A 22,163-nucleotide genomic window follows, 5' to 3' on the forward strand; every position below is an offset into this window, starting at 1 on the left:
TTGGGATTACGTGATCAATCGAAATCAAGATCCCCCAGTCCGCGCTGCGCAGCAGCCTTTCTGACACATATCCGGACCTCTCGAAATGCAGCTTGCCATTTCTGAGCGACATCCTCAGCGAAACTCTTGTTGCATTCCTCAATGGCCCACGCCAACCACTTTACCAAGGCAACCGCTTTGGCAACATCATATTCAGCACAAACAACCTCTTGCAAGTATTTCGATAATGCCGCGACATCCTCATCGTAAGGTCCTTCGTCTGAGAACTCTTGGACCCAGGCCGATATAGCGTTTCTCAGCTCTGGCGGCTCGGATAATTTCCTGCTTGTGAATGTCGGGCGTATGCTGGGAGGCGGCAAAGTAAATTGTCTTTCCAGTGTCGCCGTGGTATCATCGGGCGGATTTTTTCTCCGTACGGTTATAGGACGCTGATGCAGTGATATGTCGATGCCGCCGTTGCGCTGTAGGCGTGCTGATCGCTGTTGATCCAGGACTTCTTGTCGAAGATCTGCTGGCAAAGCCGCCAGGACTTCAGGGTCAATCTGGTCGTCTTCGTCTCCTGCAGTGGCTTCGCTGCCGGAGTGTTGATCCGAGTCTGTGAATGGGACTGCTTGCTTCTGTGCAGGTCGTGCAACGAAGTTGGACTGTGTCAGAGTGCTATACTTGTCCGCGCGATTGAGACGAGCGCGGGTGGCAGATAGACCGCCGCCTCGCTTGCCGCCTCGTTTGCTGGCCCCACGGATTGAGGGCAAGGTTCGATTCTTGCGAGGTGACTGTGGCAAGACCGCTTGGTCGCCGCGTTTGGATGGTGCTGAAGGAGCTGTGTAGAACCTAAGTATTTCCTTACGTAGCTCCGCTGGTAGTGCTTCTAGTACTTTAGGATCCAATTGCGACTGCGTAGGAAGCGCGTATTTGTCGTGCGGCACAGCTCCGTCGTCAGATAGTCCAGCTACGGTCGGCAAATCGATCGCCGCTTTCTCCGTTCTCGACGCTGTCCGTCTGGTCAATTTCGCGCGGATCTCTGCTGGCAACTCGGCCAGAACGCTCGGGTCGACTTGTGTTGGTAGAACGAACTGCGTGCCTAGAGTGTTGAGCCGTTTCTTACTCGGTGTCCCTGGATCGATCGGCTCGAATGCGACACTGGGTCGATTGACCTCCGCCGTGCTTGGCTTTTCAGGGGTGCGAGATCCGTCCTGGATAGGATCGTCAACAGCCTTGCCGCCATCGACTTGCGGCACGTCCTTGTTGAATTGACCAGCCTTAAACTGTAGCCTCAGCTGGCTTCCTTGCTCTCGCCCATCAGCGCCCTGCTTAATCGGCTCAAGTTTCTGCATCTGTACCCCTATGCCCCTCAGCTCCCCAGGCGAGATGCAGAACGACTTTATCATAGCGATGGCTTCTTTCGCCAAGGTGGCAGAATCGTTTGTCGCGACACCCAACTGTAGACTCTTATTGAATACATCGCATTTGCCATGGCCAAGATGCTTAGGTGGGTCAAGAGGCGCATCTGCTGCTCGACGCATCACTTTCATAGTGAGTTGTTTACCCTTTACTCGCTCTTTGACCAAGCGCTTATGAAGCTCGCCACACAGACCCTCCATGAACTCGTCAACTTGCTCCTGGTTCTGGAATCGTACTCCCCAGTTGACTTCTGCAGAGACCGACTTGCGGACTACTTGATCGCCCACCTCGACTTTATCGATACCACGAGAATATTCCCATATCTTTTCACCGGTCTTGGGGCCTAGGGCGTTCACTAGTCTGTCCCGGGATACTTCCCAGATGTCCTTCACAAGCTTGATACCAATCTCTTCGAGTTTCCCGCCAAGACTGTACGCCACTCCAGGTAACTTCTGCACTTCAAGCTGACCAATAAAGCCAAGCACTTCGTCCGGTTTCAATTGGTACTGCCCAGCGGGCTTGGCCTTTCGCAATGCTATCTTTGCCTGAAGTATATTAGCTCCGATGCCCACTGACACCTCGCATGCGGTCTTTGCAAGCACTTCGTCTCGAAGCGTCTGAGCCAGCTGATCTGCCTTGCTCTGCTCCCGGTCGACTGCCCCTCCATGCTGTCCGACTCCATCGCCACCACTGGCTGCAAAGCACAAAGTACTGATGTCCACCAGCGCTTCGTCAATACTCACAGACTGAACAACACCACCCGTAGCCAAGATCGCCTCGTAGAATCTGCGACTTGCTTCTTCGTATGCTGGAAAGTCATACGGGACCACCTTGAGTTCGGGGCATAGTTTCTGAGCTCGTCTCATCCACATACCGTTGCTGATGCCGAATTTGCGGGCTGGATAATTACAACTCGCAATTTCCGAGCCCGATCCACCACCATGCGCTACGGCTACAGGCAGATCTCTGTACTGTGGGAAACGCTTCAGTGAGACTGCAGCAAAGAAACTGTCAAAATCAACGTGCATGACATAACGTCGTTGTCCGGGTAGCCGCTTGGCACTAGCTTTCTGTGATGCAGTTTTCTCCGCCGCAAGGGCCTGTAACTTCGATTTGAGATCTGCTTTCCAGGTTGACAAATGATGGAGCCGGGATTCACGATAGTATTGCTCCAGGAAGTCGGGGTGGACGACTGTGGACTTGCGGATCTTCGGATCGGATAGCAGCAAAGCATTATGTTCCTCGGCAGTCATAGCTGCGAGCCGCGCAGGCGATACCGCGCGTAGTACCTCCGAGTCGCGGATCAAACCGTGTACGTAATCGGGTTCCTGTGAGCCTTCTCGTGGTCTAAGCGCGGTCACCGCGGGTGACTTGGGTGTTGCAGGCAGAGCAAACATTTCCCGACTTTCGTGGACCGTAGCCCTGTCGCCAAGTCGCTGTGCATGATCGATTGTCGAGAGTACCGCTTGTGCTTTCGTTTTCTCGGGTGACGGATCTGGAGGATATTTTCTAGATGTGGTTCTCGACTCGTCCGCCACGTCGTTGTTGCCATCGAGGACGCGTTCAATTGAACTGGTAATCTCTGGTGGCGACAGCTGATCGTATTCGGCCTCTGTACCTCTGACGATAGCAACATCTGATCGTACATCCAGCGATCCGCTCTGTTTTTTAGATAGTTCCTCTGCTTCAGACTGTAGCTGAGACGTGTACCAACTCGCATCGGTCTGCTCTCGATAGCCCCCCGATTTGCGATTGGCTTGACTCACAACTTGACCGTTGTCAAAGCCCAGCACTGCCTGGCCCACACCTTCATCAATGACACGGTACTTGTCCCACGGCAGCAATGCGCCAGCACTGATACTGTCAACGACCCAAGCAGGCTTCACAATTCGATATCTACGGAACTCTTCTTTTTTCTTCGGAGTTAGATTACTGGCAATGATGTGAGTGACCATCGTCTTGCCATCAAGGTATTGCATGAACCCGCCACCATGTTGAACGATCATAGTATGAAGGTCATTGAGTGAGGGTTGAGTGTATCCATTAACATGACAGACTATGCCTTTGAATATCTGCGGTTTGTCAGTAGATTGTGCGCGCAGATCGGCGTCAAGATTCTGAAGCTTGATCTTTTTGCGCCGAAAATAATCGTTGAAGCCGCCAAATTTGGACCCATCATATTCTTCGCCATCCTCGCCGCTGAAGGTATGGCTTTCGATGCGTTTCCTAACGAGGTTGGATTTTTGTTCGAGGCGAGAACCCATGATGCAGGTCTGTCATGGTGGGAATGATTTGGGCCGCCACCGCGTCTGCGGGCAGCAGGACACAATACGCGCGCAAAAGACTTAAGGAGGATGCGTGTCGAACGTTCAATCGTGATGCGTTATATCGTATGAATTGCGATATAAATGCGGATGAAAATGTGTGTTGTGCTTGGATGAGAGCGTGGTTATACATAACAGGCTGCTGGTAGAGTTTCATGTGACAAGCTACTGTATCTCTCTCAAGTCATCGCAGCACAGACGATGACGACCTTCGATTGGCGCGCGTTTCTGCCTGCGGGAAAGGGAAACCAAAAAGTCCCTGGAGGCAAAAAACGTGTCCGGACTAGCGCGTCATTCTGCCGCTCCGCTGCTGCTGCTGCTGCTGCTTGATGGCCAAAGCTCTTTCTAGTCTCTGCTCACCGAAATCTTGGCCCTGGTTGCTCGGCCAAAGAGAAAAAAATCTACAATACCCTTCACCGAGTCGACCGATTGTGAAGGTTCTTTTCATACACATATTTCGATTTTAATTCCTTGTGCTACCTATCAAGCTTCCTCTCAGCTTGAAATCACGTCACAGGCCAACGAAGGTCGTCATTACAATCTTTTGACATCGTCTCTTAGCAGTTTAAGCCATGGCAGCATTGGAGCCTATGGCCTTGTTCGGCCTCGAGGTCCCCGCCGGCGATGTAGCCATCACTGCGCGCGGTGATATCCCTGCTGCTTTCCGCATCACCATGGCTGCTATCGATCCTAGTGCTGAGCCGGAGGGCGAGGAAGGCGCAGTCCCTCGTGCTACCCTCAAGATCATCCGTCACTCTCTGCTGGATGAAGATGACGAGGACGATGACGAGTTCGACGTCAATGAGCTAGAGCGCATCCTCGGCGAGGCTGACAGTGAAGACGACGAGGATGATGAAGACGACGAAGACGTCAATGGTGGCCCAAGCGACCCATCTAAGAGCAAAAAGGCTCGCAAGGCTGCTGCGCTCAAGGAGATCATGGAAGCCGTTGCCGAGGACGACGAAATGGACGAGGATGACGATGAGCTTTTGGCCAACGGTGCCAACGGCCTTAAGAAATCCGCCAAGTCCCGTGGCAAGATGCCTGTTGACGACGAGGAGGAGGACGATGATGAAGATGATGAAGATGATGACGATGAGTACGGCGCTGAGGTTGAGGAATTCGTTCTGTGCACTCTCGACCCCACAAAGGTATGTTACGTCAATGGTGTAAACGTCATGCTCGTTACTAATCACCGTACACTCTCAGAACTACCAACAAGCCCTTGACATCACCATCGGCGAGGATGAGCGCGTCCTGTTCAAGGTCACTGGCACACACAGCATTTTCCTGACTGGAAACTACGTCGAACCCGCCGGTCGCTCAGGCGTCGATGACTACGATGAGGATGACGAGGACGACCAGTATGGCTACGACCTCGAGCCTGACTCAGATGAGGAGCTCGATTACGACGAGGAGGAGGATGAGCTTGACGATATTGAGGACCCTCGCATCACTGAAGTCGACGACGACGAGGCCCCAGTCCTTGCGAAGGTGGAGAAAAAGGGCAAGAACAAGCGCACTGCCGAAGAGGAGATTGACGGCAGCGGCCTTGACGCTCTGATCACCAAGGCTCGCGAGGCCGATGCCAGCGACGCAAAGCTCAGCAAGAAGCAGAAGAAACAGAAGAAGAACGACGGCACTGCTGCCGCTGTTGAGGAGAAGAAAGAGGTAGCGAATGGTTCCGCGAAGTCCGACAAAAAGGTCCAATTCGCTAAGAATCTCGAGCAGGGCCCCACCCCGACCAAGGAGCAGTCCAAGGGCGCTCTCGGCATCAAGAAAGTCCAAGGCGTCACCATCGACGACAAGAAGCTTGGTACCGGTCCTGCTGCCAAGAACGGCGACCGCGTCGGCATGCGCTACATTGGCAAGCTTGAGAAGAACAACCAGGTCTTCGACAGCAACAAGAAGGGCAAGCCTTTCACCTTCAAGCTCGGCTCGGGTGAGGTGATCAAGGGCTGGGACATTGGTATCGCCGGCATGACCGTTGGAGGAGAGCGCCGCATCACCATCCCGGCTCACCTCGCCTACGGCAGTAAGAAGAACGGCGAGATCCCAGCCAACTCGACGCTGGTCTTTGACGTCAAGCTTCTTGACATCAACCGCGGCAAGTAGAGTGATGCACTTGTCGGTTGTACCCGTTGCCCCGTCTCTACCTGCTTCGAAGAGTGAATTTTCCTTTTGTCGCTTGCAATCTTCAATGCGCAAATCTGGGTGCACTATGAAGCTCCGCTCCAGACGAGCATCGCGTGAGGAATGACCCTACTTTTCAGACCAAGTGCTGGAGGGAAGGACGGGTTTTCCCGGGATCCGAGAGGAGGTCGAAAGTGTCGTTTTCGCGACAGTGAAGGCTGACTGTGAACGCGATGGGTTGTCTCTCATGTAAATTTTGTTCTCATACTAAAGCGTCACTTCCCCGGCCGAGGTGAAATTTTCACCTAGGTTAAGGGTGTGAAAATGGTTTGCTGTTTTCGTTTGATGTAAACAAGTCCCGTCAGCTTATGAACCACCAAAAAGGCAGAGAATCATGAATCAAATTGTCATTTCGTCCTACTGTACAAATGTGCGTCATGTACATATGGTCTGGCGGAGGTGTTGGGGGTCGGGCAGGGCAGGTTGATAAAACTTTGCACGATACAGGATAATGATGCAACCAACAAACGCCACGGAATGTGTCGCTTTTGCAGATAATCGCCAAAATGATCTCGCTCGTAGCACATATCCAGGATGAACAGTAGGAAGAAAAACACTTGGGAAAGAAACCCAGACTCGAACAAGAACCGGAAACTCCACCCCATTACCTCTTCGGCCGCTTCTTCCCAAAATGTCTTGGCAGACCCAACTGCTCAAAACACTGCTCATACTCCGAGAGCAAGAGCCTCTGCCTCAGGACCCCAGGCGGCAATGGCAATCCCTCGTCCACGAGAATCTGCTCGGGATCATGAGAGAGGTCATCATTGGGCTTGTGTAACAAGGTCACGGAGCGCAGCCAGCCGCGCTGTTCGGGACCTAGGAGTTGCAACCAGCCGATCAGACTGCTGCTGTAAATCCAGCCTTTGCGCCGGAAACGTGGCCGCCAGCATTCGAAGCGGTTGAGGTTGTAGTAGCGCTGCAGTGTCTCGAAGCGGATCTGGGAACACGTTCGGGTTATGGCCGCGGGAGGGATGTGGTTGAAGCGGTCGATGCGGATGGGAGCGCGGCGGAGAAGAGTCAACACGCTCTCGGAGGACGTCGCAGGGAGGTCTTGATGTGTTCCTTCTTGTTCTTCGCTGGGGTAGTTGTTACTCTCGTCTTCTTCATCTTCACCTTCTTCTTCTTCTTCATCGTCACCGGGTTTGATGGGGATCCAGTCAGAGACGGCTAGGTTCCAAATCTGTTCGCGAAGTTCGGCGGGTAATTCGAGCAGGCGGCAGCGTGGTGGAGTGTCATGACTGGCCGTCACGATGATCGTAGCGGATTCTCCGTCTGGGTCTACTTCCTTCCGAGATGGAGAGGAGGGCGAAGTCGGCCATGATGAATCCACTGACATGTAGTCGGATAAAATTACCGAAGCTCATGGGACGAACGAATGTTTGCCCCAAGGGTGTTCGGGTGGTAGCATGCCACGTGATTGAGAGTCTCAGGTCGTGTTCGGGATTCTTGTCCGAGATTGAGATATTGATTCACAGGGAGAGGTCGATATGTAAGAAAACAAGCCCGTGTGTTAAGTTACATAGAAGACAAGAGAGGAATGAGGAGCATATTCCACAATCTTGAAGCGACTACAATAGTACAAGCTTTTTTCGACGGCGTCGTGCCGCGCAGCAACTTTACGAGAGCGTTCCGGCGAGCATTGCACATCATTGCCATTCATTGCTAAAGCGAGAGGGGCTTTCACACATGTGATATGATCAATATAAGCAATTGCCTACCTGGAAACTGATGGCAAGGGCGAGACATCTGTCGTCCAGCCATGTTCGGACCTCGGAATGTTCATTCTAACAATACCGTGGGCAGTAGTGACCTTCCAATGCGAGAATCAGGGTCCACCGTCTTTTGAGATGGACTTGAAAGAAGATGTGTCGGCAATGATTGCAGGTGTGTTCCACACATATGAACCATGAAATCTCCAACAAGCTGGACCGGCAAGCAGTGATTGCATTGGACGATATGTGCTGCCATCATGTTCGTTCTCATGTTCTTATCAACGACTCTAATGTGCAGCACACCGCCGAAAGAGACCATAAAACGGTCGTCTCGCCGAACCCTTTTCTGCAGGGATGAATTCTACCAAAAACTCCGGCGACAGAGCGATGTGTCGAACACGGGATCGACGTCATCGGGAAATCCTTGAAGATCAATCCATGGAACCCGTGGACTACAACGCATAACGCGATTCTGTTCGACAGAAGCAGATCCCCATTTTCTGCCTCTTCATATTACCATTTATCATAGATGAAGATAAGGCGGGTCGTGAATATGAAGTGGCACGGGCATGTTTGAGTACACGATGCCTAGGGACCCAGAAAGGATGACCTTTCAGGTTTGCTCGATGCTGCGACCCACCCATTCTGGTGCTTTGCGTGCTGTGGTTGAGTGGTGGCCAAGGGTGGGGTGACGGAGCAGAACAGCGGACGAGAAGAGTGGGCGGGCGGCGGGCGAGGGGGAGAGAGGCCGTTGTACCGGAGGATTGTCTACCCCACTCGTCACATCAACAATAACAACAATGATCAAGACGACTACAGTACAGTTACGACAATAATCTACCGCCAGAGAGAGAGGGAGGGAGGGAGGGAGGGAAGGGAGAAAGCAGTAGTTGGTGACCGATAGATCAATCGCATCACCCACTCTACACGTCCGGTACTTTACATGGATGCGTTGGCGGGATGTGAATGAATTCGCCGTGAAGTCGAATTTCTTGGAAGAGGCAACTCGCACCGGAATTGTGTCATTTTCAGCCTGGCGTTTTCCGTCATCATGCCACACCCCATCACAAGCGGCCTTCAAGACCGTGTCCATTGCTCGTTATTACAGTACATACACATGACAACCTGCAACGCTGTAGATTCCCGACTGTAGCTATCGCAGGCGATTACCAGATTCATAGTGTGAAAGTCACCTTCGCTACATACCTCTGTGTCTTGATCGCAAATTCCATCACTGCGACCGTAGAATTGATCTTTCCTCGGGCACCAGAACAAAGAGATCTTCACCCACTTTCTCCAATCCGATCTCCCACAATAAGTCAGCTGCTGCAAGTGATGATGTGTGCCGTCGCGCTACACGAAATCTCTTAGTGCCAAAAACAAAAACAACCACCACCTGATCGGCCTGTTGAGCATGTTTGCCCTCAAATCTCTCTCGGGTTATCTGTTCGGCAACACCGGCAGCAAACAGACCGTCGTCGAAATCTCCCAGGGTCAACTCTACATCGTGCGCCCGCAGTCTCCCAAAGGCTACAGTGAGCTCATCTTCAAAGACTCCGCCGCCATCATTCGCAAGACTGGACAGGACTTTCAATATCAGCTCGTCATCCAACGCGCCTACGAGGAAGGCGAGGCGGAACTCTTAGACGAAGAAGGCCGCGAAGAGGAGGACATCGACGCATCTGGTGACAAGGACGAGAAAACATTCCTGCTCGATCAGGAGCTCCATTTTCGCATCGAGAGGAACGCGGACGGCGAATTTGTGCTCGCCTGGAACGACCTGTTTGGAGATTCTGGGGATCTCTTCGAGTTTGTTTGTGACAAGTCGACCCGACCCGAGACAGCCACTACCTTCCAACTCGTCGCTGCTCAGTGCCAGTACGAACGGAAATATCGCAAGAGCCACCAAGCTGCCACTGAAGAAGACCTTCAAGAGTTTGCGTTCCTAAACGAGCCAGCCATACCTGCAGCGAGCCCGCTTCCCAGTCCCATCTCACAAACGCCAGCTGCGATAGCTTCCCCGACATCTCGATCGCTCGCCAATCTTCGTGACGAACCAAACATGGCCCGGGACTCTAGCAAGAAAGTGTCCGCACCACTCCGAGCGATCGAGCAGACGCCCACTAAAGCACCTGCGTTCCGCAAAGCTCCAGACAGCCGCGAAGTCCTTGCCAAAGAGCAAGCCGAGCTGCATTTGTTCGATTTTCAATCCGGGACTTTCATCCTGCAAGATGAGGACGTTCAAGCTTTGGTCATCGAGACCAGCAATTGGAACTACTGGCTTCAGATCACAGGCGGCAAGCAACAATGGCTGAGCCAACAGGTCCTACAAGACATCAATCCGGTGTTCAATTTTGAATATCAAAGTTTCATCTTCAATCACTACACCGAAGATGGTTCAGCATATTCCTGGCTCTTAAAGTTCGAGGATCGTGAAACCATTGAGCGTTTCCAAGGAGGCCTCATGCAGGCTCTTTGGGAGCATGCCAACGAGACTAAATGGGCCAAGGCAGTCAAGGACAATGACCGCGACTATGTTCTCGATGCTTTCAACGATCTCGTGCTAGAAGACCCCCGCGACGATGAGCGGGAACGGGAAGCTGCTGAGGAAGACGAGGAAGACGAGGATGATTTCGAGGACGCCGAAGAGCGTCGGGAAGAGGCGAATTACGATGAGGATGAGGATGGCGATGAGACTGACGATCATGACAAAGACGGCAACGTCAACAGCCAGCTTGCTGTTGGTGCGTCTGTTGATCGTTCATTCGTCGTGCGAGGCGACAAGATTGGCGTGTTCAAACACACCCCGGACAATCAGCTTCAATACAGCACAACAATCAACCAGGTTAAGACCCCTGGCGGAAAGACCTTTTCGCCGAAGAAGGTCATGCTGCACCAGCAGGACCATAACATGATTCTACAGAGTGCAGACAACCCTCACAGCCTCTTTCGTATGGATCTTGAAGTGGGTAAAGTGGTCGACGAATGGAAAATCCACGACGACATCCCCGCAGACATTTTCGCGCCGTCGAGCAAGTTTGCTCAGAACACCGGTGAAGAGACATTCCTCGGGCTGTCCAAAAATGCCTTGTTCCGCGTAGACCCTCGACTTTCAGGTAACAAACTCGTCGAGTCGGAATTGAAGCAGTACACCAGCAAGAATGACTTCTCCGCGGCGGCCACAACCGAAAAGGGCTACATCGCTGTCGCCTCAAACAAAGGAGAAATCCGCATGTTCGACCGTTTGGGAATCAACGCCAAAACGGCATTGCCTGCGCTCGGCGATCCCATTATCGGTATCGACACAAGTGCCGACGGTCGCTGGATTCTCGCCACGACCCGTACCTACCTCCTCCTCATCGACGCCTTACAAAAGGACGGCAAAAATGAAGGCAAGCTTGGCTTCGAGAAGTCCTTTGCGAAGGACTCCAAGCCTCAACCACGACGCTTGGGTCTTACGCCCTCACACGTCGCCCAATTCCAACACGAGACTCACGCGCCGTTGTCGTTCACGCCCGCCCACTTCAACACAGGAGAAGGCAAGGACGAAACAACCATCATCACAGCCACGGGTCCCTTCATCATTACATGGAGCCTCAAGAAAATCCTCGCGGGCCGCAAAGACCCCTACAGCATTAAACGCTACGCAGAAGAGGTCAAGGCGGACAACTTCCGCTATGGCAGCGATAAGAACATCGTCGTCGCCTTGCCCAATGAGGTCGATATGGTGGCTCGCCGTGCGCTGCAGAGACCCACCCGTGAGAGCATCATGGCTACGCCTAGGAGGAGTAAGGGACGCGCGAGCTATTTGAGGAGTGAAATTGTCAATTCTCCGTATTGATTGAGAAAATGTTAGGGAGGATTTGAGTGGGAATCTGAGGACTTGGCTTTTGGGAAGAAGTGGTTTTTGTATTTAAGACGGGCTGTCGCGTTTTGAATTCGAGACGAATGATGTTTGATGAATGGAATGAAGGAAACGGACGTTAGTAAGACTGTGGATCAGAATGCGAAAAATCTCACACGTCTGTCTTGATTAGCACGACGACGTCGCGGGAATATATTTAAATCAATGATACCCAAACACTCCCCTCATCACATCAACATCATCGCTCCGCTTCATCGAGATGTAACCCGCTTGCTCTAAGATCAACGCTGCGATTGAATTAAACAATAAATTTCGACTAAAATTATGTACGTCTCTACATGAGATATAAGTTTCTGCGTTCGTGATAGGCCCATCCGAGTCCGGGAAGACCATCCAAAGGAGGAGAAAAGGCCAGCGCATGCACACAAAGGAAAGTTTTGATCGGAAGTAAGATCTGGTATCACAGAAGAGGTATCTTGGACCCACGCGGCAAGGGGAAAGAAAAAAAAAGAGAGGATATTTTCGTGAAGAAAAGAGAGGTCACAGCGTCCCTCGAGATCATCTCGCGGGCGGAAACGACAGATCAGATCGTATCTCGCTTCTTCTTCCGGCTCGCCGCGCTCGAGGCCTGTTTCTTCTTGGCGAGTTTATACTCGGCCTTGGCGACGCGCATGAGCAAGTCCTCGTCGCGGATGGGCACGAAAGAAGTGAGGACCTTCATCGCGTTTTCGAAGTCGCTGTCGAGGAGGATTTCGCGGGTCGCGTCTATGAGGGCGGCGCTGGTGGCGTGGAGGACGTCGAGATCGGCACCGCCGAAGGGGGGCGGAGCTGGCGCGGCGGCAGAAGTGGCAGTAGTGGCCGTGGTCGTCGTTTGAGCCGGGTCTTGCTTCTTGCCTCGTTTCTCGGAAAGGTCGTCGATTGCGGCGCTGGCGGGTGTAGTCATGATCGGTGTTGAGGTCAGCGAGGCGGATGCTGTTGCGGAAGGTGTCGCGGCGGTGGCGGATAGTGCCGAGGCGGGCGCGTCGCCGAGAAGCATGAAGACGTCCCAGACGCGAAGCTGGGCGGGGAAAGGGACGCTCATATTGAACAATGTGAGGTACCAGCGCGTGCCGTAGGCGGTGCTAGTGATGGACAGCTCATCGAGCTTCTCTGCCACTTGACCGCCGCCGAGCCAGGATTTTTCGAATTCGGCGAGAGCGGCCATGAGTCCGCCGAAACCAGGTGCAAAGAGTTGTTCCAGACCACGGAGCTGCCATAAGCGCACGATCATGACGAATGCGTTCTCTTCGTCATAATAGCAGAGCAGCGTTGCGGCGAGACTGGCCATGCCTTGGACGTAGCCTGTGCCCGGGAAGTAAAGGCTGACGGCATGAAGCACACGGAAGAGCAAGCGTTGGCCGCCGCGGTACCGGCGACGGAACATGATGTGCATACTGATGGTCCTGGGGACGTCCACGTCGATTTGCGAGTCATCGGCAGAGTCCTGGGATTGGAGTTTGTGGAATTGGCCGATGAGCTCGGCGTCGGAAGCCGGGCTGCCACGTTTAGCTGCGCTTGTGGCTAGGAAGCTATGCCAGGCGGTCGCTCGCCATCGATCAGGAATGCCCTTCCATGTCCGTTCGATGAGTTTGGGATCACTCGTGTCAAAGTCGAAGCGCATGCCCCCTCCTTTACCGTGTACACGTCCGGAGACGGGTCGGGCCATTCGTTGCCATTTCTGTTCGCGATTCCACTCTCGTTGTTTCATCGATGACGCTGTCCGGCCTGCGTCATCCTGCTCGGCGATGTCAGCAAGGCCAGGTGGGAGCGTAAGCATGTCAGACGCCTCGTCAAGAATCCGTTGATGACGCGATCGGAAAGGATTTGATCGACCTGAGGTTGCAGTAGAGCGTGTGCTGTGGACAGAACTGGGTCCTTTGCGCAGCGCCCAGTCACGACTTGGTCGCGGTGGCACCGATCTTGCGGACCGAGCGCTTGATGCCGCCCTTGAAGACTTTCGTGGTTTCTCGGCTTCCACTCGCAACGAGGTTGCTACTCTTTGCGCGTTGCCAGTAACAGGATCGTTGGTCCCGGAAGACCGCGAATCAGATCGGCGAGCGGGAACTATGAAGCCATATCGATCAACTTCCTGTCCTTCAATTTCGCCCCAATCTTCGATTCCTCCAGCGAGCTCATGAGCTTCCTTCGTGTAGTACTTGTTTGTGGTCTTGCCAGAAGGAAGCTTAGGCGAGCCTCGACCATCTGCAGCTCTGATTTTGTCGAGCGACAATGGAGCTGGTAGCAATTCTGGACTTGCGCTCTCCTCTATGATGATGGAGGGCGTGTCCCTTCCAGGTGTCAATGATCCTGGATGACTTGACGTTGGCGTGGAATTGCCCGGTGTGTCTTTACCCGTCCTCTCACGAGTCGATGCCGATCTGCCGTTAGCGGCCCTGCCCATACTAGAGACCCATTTGGCAGCATCCTCGGTGCCATGCTCGTACATGCTGCGTACGCGCATTGAAAAGGTTATTTCATCTGTAGAGTGGGCTCGTCCGCCTTGCAGAGTCGTCTGCAACGCGTGTGAAGTGGGCTTTCGGCGCCCAGAGACCAAGGCTTGTTTGGAATGTGATAGGTCAGTCTCTTGTGTAGCACCCGCTGTCCGAGATACGTCCTCTGTGGAAGCGCCAGTCTCGTCGCTTTCGTCCAGAGCCATCGTAGCTAATAAGGTGTCCATTTTCTTCCCACCAAACAACAGGCTGCCGCGCTTAGAAAACCCGAGCTTGTCAGAGGAGAAGTCCACAAGCTTTAGCTCTTGCTTATCACTGGACGGTATTTGTGTATCTATGCCTTTGAAACTACTCATGCGCTCCGCGATACTCGGACTGGATTCGTTCGGCACGTGGCGAGGAACACTCTGTGATCGTCTCTTCCCAAATGGCGAAAGGCTCCGCGACGAACGACTACTTGAGGGTGCAGCCATGGGCGGCAATGCGGTAGTCTCATCCACGGCGCTTCCCGACATTTCTGAGCGTTGGCTTCCGGCGTAGGAAGCTCGACTGTTCGACATGGAAGGTGCGATTCCGGAATCGCGCTTGAGGTCGAACGTGAAACGCGACGGGCTATCGAGATGTGGACTTCGTCGACCCGCCAAACGTTTCGGACTGGTCGTTTTGCTCGTTTCTGAGATTGGTCGCGAAACTGACGCTCGCGACGAATTGTTGGAGCGCGTCGCTTGCAATGGATGGCCGCCCTCGACTGTATCTTCATAGCGAAGCGCCTTGAGCGCATAGGACGCTTGCGACGCAGCCGTCGGCGGGCGCGAATCGGAAACCATGACGGCTGTCGAGAGAAGTGTGTGGGAGATGGAGATCGGCGGACGATTGCGCGTGTGCAACGCGACAGGGACGAACGGATCAATTCATGGGAGTGAGGGTCTATGTGTACCATAAACCCTTTTTGTCGTGCGCGGAAGTGATGACGGTGACCCTTCCTCAAACGCTGTACCAAGAAGGGACGCGAGGGTGAACAACGGGCAAGCAGAACGGTGTGTGGTGGAAGCAAAGAAGGCAAGCAAGCAAGCAAGCAAGCAATAGAGACAGGCAGGTCTAGAATTAACTTTCCATGGAAGCGTGAACAAACAATGCCGGACGTCAGCAACCATTTCGGGAAGCGGCTCAGGTTCTGTGTGCGCGCGGCCGCCCGCCGCCCCCGGAATGTGAAAACGTACAGCAATGGCTGCAATGCATTGGTGCCATTGGAGACTTTTGCCCACCTGCGTCAAAACTGTATCTGAATCTGTTCCTGATCTTCGCTCTTTCAGCCGCTCTGATTCGTTACCTCTCCGCACTCCCCACCACAAGTTTCCACTGGCGCTCTCAGACTCCGAATCTCACACCACCTCACCCTTCTTCATCTTCTTCATCGATTGTGTGCCGCGGCATCTGCTGGCTGATTGTTCTTCATCAAGATCGTTTTCATCATCAATCGCGAACATCATCATTTCTCCGAATGAAACTATTGCGTGCATGATGTAGAAGCAGCAGTGCAGAATGCAGGTCGCCAGGTGCTCTTCTGAAAGGAAACCCATCTGTGCACGCAATGTGCATACATGCATCTACTATGCATCTGCGTGCCTGTCCGCTCAAAAGAGTCTTGTGCATCATCTGGGACAGAATAGATCATTTCTTTACCAATCTGTCGCATTTTACCTCGTCGTCCCCAGACCGCGAAAGGCGCCAAGATGATCGCTTCGTGTTCCGATAGATTGACTCTGGACATGCATGAACTATCGTATGTATGTCTCTTACTGCATACGAACAATCTCATCTCATCCAAAAAGAAAACGTCTCCGATTGCGCTGGGCGCTGGACTGTTGCATATGGAGATCATCACGTAAATTTCGCGGCTTCGGATCGCCGCCCGAGCGGGAGCCTGTTCGTGTGCAGTGATCTCCGACTGCCAATGTGAGCCAGAGCGCCGCAGCACCCCTTGAGAATACCTCATACTCACGTTTCCTATTCTACAGTGTGAAGAATTTACACATCTTACTCATGACACTTGAAAGGTTCACGTCGTGATAGACAAGTATTTGTGCAACGCCTAAGACAGGCAAGCCGCAGCTCGAGTTCATACGCAACAGGTGCGACCATTCTTCTCGGATGCCCGCGGCATTGATCAGGCGATCATGGAGATGTTGCAATGAGGAAAGGTTCGTGATACAACTACCTAAGTGACATTGAAGTTTTCAACATATTATGTACACCTGGGCACGCGTCACAACCTTGGAAGGCTCTATTCTAGCGCATCGTGATTTATTCTCAATACACATCACAGTGTCCCTCTCTGCCTAACACATCCATCACTCCTTCTCCTAGGACATTCCTGATTCGCTCATCTTCTGAATCTGCTACACCTCATCATCTGAATCCAAAATCATTAATGCGTACCCAGCTCTACCATGCATGAATTTCACGGCATCAGAATGCCACAGCACAAGCCGACAACCGCATGCTTGTCGAAGGCGGCCTATTACCTGTGAAAGATGACATCGCCAAACCTTTCGCTAGTCGCAGGACGACAGTATGGCCAAGCGGCGCCACTCACAAACGAGCAGTTTTCCAGAAGATCGTAATCAGCAGATCAACGCTGACATGTAGGAATAAACACTTCGGACCGGAGGACTACGGACCACGAAACTTAAAGATGATCTCCCTAGACACGCAACTGACGAAGAAAAATACAGTCCAAACGGCCTCTTGAATTCGGTGACGGCTATATAATGGTCGGAGTGATAGTTGCAACTAATCCAGCCTTCCTTTTGGAGACAGTAGGAGGTCGATCCGTTATATAGGCGATCCAAGCAGCATTAATCAAAGATCGCCAATCGTAGATGCTTCGTATGGTGGCGGCGCTGACAGATGAGATCAGATCGACTGTTCAACATTGCGTCGCTTGCAGGTAACAGATAAGCATGTGCACCACACGTAAGATCGGAAATAGGTTCTGTGATTTCCTGGTCGGAGGTTCTCCTCTCTCCTGATATGATGACTAAGAACGACACACAATCTGCTCGAACCACTATGGCACAGGTAACTGCGCGCTGGCATGTTCCTACTCGTAATTGATCACGGACTCAGAGAAGCTCAACCCCCATGTGGTAGCACTGATGGTAGTCGCCTCACCTTGTAACATTGTTGGTGATGGACTCCCGTGACGCAGAGAAAATCAAGAACTGTGTACAGGAGTAGATACTTGGCCATCGCCTCAAACAGGTATTTCCTCAATTTGAATTTACATGGGACCCCCCGACTGTGAACGAGTGCAAACACGCATCTCGTTCAAGAAGGACATATCGGCCGAAGCAATCACGGGGTGGGGATCAGACTTGAATGGAACCACCCAACAGCACCGGGTATCAGTACAGATATCAACAAGCGAGCTCGCGCCCTCGTCATCGAGCAGAAGAGACGGTTGATTTTGATCGTTCGGATTTGCGATTCTTCTTGACTCAATCCTAGAATCTCTCCGGCAATAGCAATGGGAGAGGACCACCAGTCTCGCCTTCAAAATCGTTCAATACAGCTCTGAAATCTCCACGGCGTTTCGTATGAATCGATCATTGTGGACGCCATTATATCACACAACGACCTGCAAGAAAAGAACCTTGCTGACAAACTCGCGGAAAATACGATGTGCTAAGTCAGAGGGATGTTACATGTACCAGAAGACCGTCAGCTCGGTAGCTTTCGAGATTAGCAGAGTTCCAAGTACGTGTAAAACATCAATATTGGGTTCGAATCTTCACTTTGGTCTACAGGGTGTATACGAGAAGAGGAATTCGCAATACGTGCAGTACCAATCGCAAAGCCGGGTCTGGAAGCCTCCGGTATCCCCATCGCCATAGCGCGATACGCAAGGTTGTTTCGCGGCCCTTCCCCCAGGTACAGATCGGAACCATTGTAAGCCGACGACCGATGAACTTGCGGAGAAATGTGAATCATCTGGGGAAGTGGATGTGGATGACATCAAGTCGAACGATGACGAACCGGACCGGCCGTCCTGACACCCACAGTATTCTGCTCTAGATCCAGGTACAATAACAGTAGGAAGTGAAACCCGCTGAATATGCTTTTAATAGTGTGTGCTTCACCCGTTGATGAGGGTTCGGCTATTTTTGTCAAGTACTGTGGAGCCGCTGTCTCTACAGATCGCACGATGATAAGCGTGTGTCATGTCATGTCATCGAAGGACAAAACTTAGCACATCCGCTGGAATTACGATGCTGAGACGGAAAATGCAGGTGAGATCATCAATGCCTCCGGGACGGCATGCATGGCTCAGCGTGTGATTCTGGGGTTTGTGGGGCGAATTTATGGGGTAAACGCTCGTGCAAGGATGCCTGTCTGTTCGTCAAGCTGCCCGGGTGGGCATGAAGAGTGCAAAGGGCAGGTCGCGAAGGCAAAATATGACTGGTCTCGCAAACGGGCCATCGAATCATCCATCATGAGCAGGCCCGGCCGCAGCCATCATCCAAGTCGAAGTATGACGGCGTCTCGTCTCCTGCGGTGAGACTGACCCCGAGAGCCATTTTTACATCATTAATTGGGACTGAAGCTTTTGGGGGTTGGTCGGTCCTCATGGGCCCAGCTCCATACTTGAGAGGTCGTGAGAGAGCGATGCCCTCATTGTGCAGGGCCAACGCCGATGTGTCAACGTGTCAAAATGCCGATGGTCAGCTCGGGCTCCTTAGGGGCGTCGTAGGAATCATTGGGGATTTGTTGGCATTCACGCGGTCAAAAGCCTGGCCAGTTGGAAGGATCGCAAACAATCAACATGCAGCGCGCGTTCTTGTGTGTGTCTTTTCACATCATTTCGGAATCTGATGGAAACACAGGTTCCGTGAGACACTTGCACAGGCGAACCCGTGGGAGGACGATTCGGCGGTACAGTGCACAAACTACGGACGCTTGCTTTCCGATGGGATGGGTCTCTAAGCCGGCTTGCTGTGCCTGCTCGCCTGCCTAATTGTCTATATGTACTATAGTACAGTAATGATAAATGAAAATGGCCCCAAGGCTGCTCAGGTGATAATAATACTGCATGTAGGGAATCTCATCCGTGGGGGAAGAATCCGGCTGTAGGCAAGTTCAACAGTAGTGTCCCGAGCTGCCGGCATGAGAGATCTTCAAATTCAAATTCCACCACTCCTGAACATCCAACGGTAGGCGTGCATGTCCGGTGCGTAGGGCTACATACAGGACAAAACCAACACGGGATGTTGGCGTCACTGATTGTTGCACGACTACATTTTCCGAAACCCAATCTTGGACAGCTTGACTAAGACCTCGCGATCCGCCGTTCCAGTCTCCACCGAGGAATCAAACAAAACCTTGTCTGTCGTCGTCGTTGTCGCTGGACCATGATGTGAATGGGATATGCCGCGGAGCCCTCGGCTGTGGACGTGGAGAGGCCAAGAATGTGTACAATGCGACACCGACATCCCTGCTTGTGCTGTACATAGAATTATCTAGTACACTGATCTCGGTGGTTGTACATGTGGAAAGGGAATAACAAGGTCGTATTGTCGTATATCTGAAGGTGACCGTTTTGCGCTGTGACAACATCGATGCCCAACAATACTTCTGTATAGTATGCGTGTGCGAGCGACCCGAGCCCGACAAATCAACCTGTCAAGTCGTGTCGCAAGACCAATCTCTTCGAATGCGTTGCGACTAAAACCCAACCGTCGCCGGCATCCCCGGGTACGATGGTGAGATAATCTAATGGCTCGCGAGTCAGAAAGGCAAGTGCGTGCATGTGTGTGTGTGTGTGTGTGTATGCGCGCGCTCAGACATGGGCGCCCGTTTCCCCGAAATCTGCAGGATGGCGGTTTATGTTTTTATAAGACGGACGGACAGTATCCAGCCAGCTGGATCGTGTTTGCCGCGACGCATCGGCCGGAACGACGCGCTGCGGAAGTTGCAGGAAAGCTCTCCCCGAGATCACTTTGCTGACCTTCCTCCCACGCCCTCCACCCTTGGAGGGAAAAAACGGTCCCACTGGAGAAAGGTTAGTGGTGATGCTTTTCTCGGCAGTTACCTAGGCAATTTGCCTCTGTGCTTGATGGCGTGTGGGATCTTTTTTTTCTTCGCGCACTTAGGACGTAATAGGGCTCGTGGAGGGCAATTGGCTCACGGCCGAATACACCTCTGACGGTAGATGCCCGTGGCAGGAGGGAGGAACATTGCCCGACTCAATCCTTCCTGTCCATTCATGTCCGGCACGTCTCAGAGGCCATTGATGAGGCACTTTCTGTCTGACGGACATCCCGCGGGTCGACAATTAGCATGAAATGCGAGTGGGCGACTGGCGTGTCAACCTGGGTCTGGGATTTGTCCTGGGCGTGCGTCTCCAGTCGGAATGGGCCCGAGTGAAGTTTCAGTCGCGATGCTATTAGCACATCTCCCAATTTCGGGATAGCCATCCCTTTCGCCGGAACCATACCAGAGTGTCATGACTGGGCGAGGGCGACTTGACAGGGAAGGTAAATGCAACAGTCAAGATCGTTAGTGTGCGTCTTTGCTTGGATGGAAATGCTGTTAGTGTCCATGGCCCGGCCTACCCGCGCGTTACGAATAGAGAGTTTGTGGCGCTGACCGACCTAAGTAAATCCATCGACTAATCCACTCTATTTGACATCCGGGTTTTGGGCCCCAAATCCTGGAGAATTCGGGACGTGGACGTGGACGTGTTATGTTGATCCATCCGTTCAGGGTTTCTATGATGGGTGTCTCCTGTTTGCTGTCAAATGGGCTCAAGTGCTACAGACCATTCGATCGCGACGACCGACCACGTACGCCACCCCAACTTTGGCTCCCCTTGTGTTCTCCCCCTCCTCTCCCTTCTTGGAAACCGTAGTGCGGTATGTGTCTCTGGGCACGGTCCGCAGGGGATGATGATGATGGCTCAGTGAGGAGATGCGTTTTTTGTACACAAACGTAAAAGTCGTTGGAGAAAGGTACATCATGGGCGGTATCATTCAGGTACAGCATTGTGCAATAAGGCGCAACGGAAACGACGAATTTATTTAATCTGCATCTCGTCTCTCTGTTCGTCTACGCCCTTTCCCTCGGCCCTTTCCCCAGATTTCCTTCTTTCCGTCTTCCGATCTTCACCAGGCACAGAGAGAAAGAAAAAAGTTGATCGTCCGTCCCACGTTCCATCCGTCGCTTTTTAAACTTTCACACTACACAAAGGACCTCAGCACGGAGTGAAACGGAATCCCAACACCTTAAACTTGCTCGCTCGCTCCCCGTCGATACTCATATTTGGCGTGAAGGATCACCTGGTTGCCTTCCGATAATTCTCTCACCAAGATATAACACTCGGCCAACCTCTCAACCTGCTACCTACTCCTCTCTCCACTACCAACTCAACCTGTACCACCGCAAAAATGACCGACGCCATGCCTCTCCCAGCGCCCCGAACTCCCATTCCTCGCAACGACTCTTTCTCCGCCGAGGACCTCACTCGCGCACTCAAGGCTGCTGTCAACAAGCCGCGAGACTTCCTCAATGTTCAACAGGACATTCTCGCTGTCCCTCCACCATCGCCAAACCACACCAAGTTCACATCGCCCTTTGGCGGCAGATAGAGACTTGTGGGAAGTGATCCTCACATCTCCATTACACTCAAAAGGACAAGATATCACCTCAACTTGGGGTCGTCACCTAAACCAACTATCTTGTCACCTCGCGATGCCGACAAGTGACAACTACCCTCGGTCAACTACGCGGGCCCCGTCGGCATCCGCACTCTTTCGCTTCTCCAACCATGATCAACATGGCTTCGACACCATTTCGGTCGTCTTTTCGACTGCTTTGCTTATTTCCAAGTCCGTCATTGCGGTCTTGTTTTTGGATTGTTTCGCCACAAAGATACCTCAGCACAAAGCTAGCGGAGCTTGGCGCAATCATTTTGGAAAAATGTTGTTTACGGGACCAGTGTCTATGATGCTTCGGTGGTTTTGGTGATTGCCCGTTGCAGTACCACGTTTCCATCGCTTCTCGGATTCCTGGTGTCTTTTTGGCTGTGTGTGTTTGAACTCTGCGGTTTTGGTTTTGCTTCTCCTCCACTTGTGCAAATTTTGTTGTTTCGGGTTGGCAAAATTGGGAAAGGAATTTTGTA

At 52.5% G+C, this 22,163-nt stretch overlaps 6 protein-coding genes across 6 annotated transcripts; 2 read left to right on the forward strand and 4 right to left on the reverse strand.

Moving 5' to 3' along the window:
• Nucleotides 1-14: 14 nt before the first annotated feature.
• On the reverse strand, nt 15-3,665 carry K489DRAFT_323488 (DNA repair protein; the record flags this gene model as incomplete). Its single annotated transcript, XM_033601701.1, has 2 exons — nt 15-2,927; nt 3,048-3,665. The coding sequence occupies 2 exons, from the start codon at nt 3,663-3,665 to the stop codon at nt 15-17; spliced, it is 3,531 nt and encodes a 1,176-aa protein (XP_033457622.1).
• A 632-nt stretch (nt 3,666-4,297) lies between these two features.
• Nucleotides 4,298-5,840, forward strand: K489DRAFT_323130 (uncharacterized protein; the record flags this gene model as incomplete). The annotated part of the gene is made up of 2 exons (XM_033601676.1): nt 4,298-4,876; nt 4,935-5,840. The coding sequence occupies 2 exons, from the start codon at nt 4,298-4,300 to the stop codon at nt 5,838-5,840; spliced, it is 1,485 nt and encodes a 494-aa protein (XP_033457623.1).
• Nucleotides 5,841-6,051: 211 nt separating this feature from the next.
• Nucleotides 6,052-7,468, reverse strand: K489DRAFT_36967 (uncharacterized protein). Its single transcript, XM_033603061.1, has 2 exons — nt 7,273-7,468; nt 6,052-7,196 (listed from the first exon to the last, which is right to left on the reverse strand). Exons 1-2 carry the CDS (start codon nt 7,280-7,282, stop codon nt 6,523-6,525), a joined length of 684 nt encoding a protein of 227 aa, XP_033457624.1. The 5' UTR covers nt 7,283-7,468; the 3' UTR covers nt 6,052-6,522.
• A 1,268-nt stretch (nt 7,469-8,736) lies between these two features.
• K489DRAFT_382519 (VID27-domain-containing protein) lies at nt 8,737-11,726 on the forward strand. Its single transcript, XM_033605390.1, has one exon. The coding sequence runs from the start codon at nt 9,045-9,047 to the stop codon at nt 11,469-11,471; it is 2,427 nt and encodes an 808-aa protein (XP_033457625.1). The 5' UTR covers nt 8,737-9,044; the 3' UTR covers nt 11,472-11,726.
• On the reverse strand, nt 11,584-11,996 carry K489DRAFT_36973 (uncharacterized protein). Its single transcript, XM_033603068.1, has one exon. The coding sequence runs from the start codon at nt 11,913-11,915 to the stop codon at nt 11,697-11,699; it is 219 nt and encodes a 72-aa protein (XP_033457626.1). The 5' UTR covers nt 11,916-11,996; the 3' UTR covers nt 11,584-11,696.
• Nucleotides 11,997-12,078: 82 nt separating this feature from the next.
• K489DRAFT_360935 (uncharacterized protein) lies at nt 12,079-14,196 on the reverse strand (the record flags this gene model as incomplete). Its single annotated transcript, XM_033602628.1, has 3 exons — nt 13,851-14,196; nt 12,538-13,781; nt 12,079-12,381 (listed from the first exon to the last, which is right to left on the reverse strand). The coding sequence occupies exons 1-3, from the start codon at nt 14,188-14,190 to the stop codon at nt 12,079-12,081; spliced, it is 1,887 nt and encodes a 628-aa protein (XP_033457627.1). The 5' UTR covers nt 14,191-14,196.
• Nucleotides 14,197-22,163: the final 7,967 nt, after the last annotated feature.

Source organism: Dissoconium aciculare (assembly GCF_010015565.1).
Source record: "Dissoconium aciculare CBS 342.82 unplaced genomic scaffold K489scaffold_10, whole genome shotgun sequence".
In the NCBI taxonomy this organism is placed as follows: Eukaryota; Fungi; Ascomycota; class Dothideomycetes; order Mycosphaerellales; family Dissoconiaceae; genus Dissoconium; species Dissoconium aciculare.

Bases quoted from the DNA above. Each gene is read 5' to 3' on its own strand.
- K489DRAFT_382519 (XM_033605390.1), top strand. From the start codon at position 9,045: ATGTTTGCCCTCAAATCTCTCTCGGGTTATCTGTTCGGCAACACCGGC.
- K489DRAFT_36973 (XM_033603068.1), bottom strand. From the start codon at position 11,915: ATGCGCTGGCCTTTTCTCCTCCTTTGGATGGTCTTCCCGGACTCGGAT.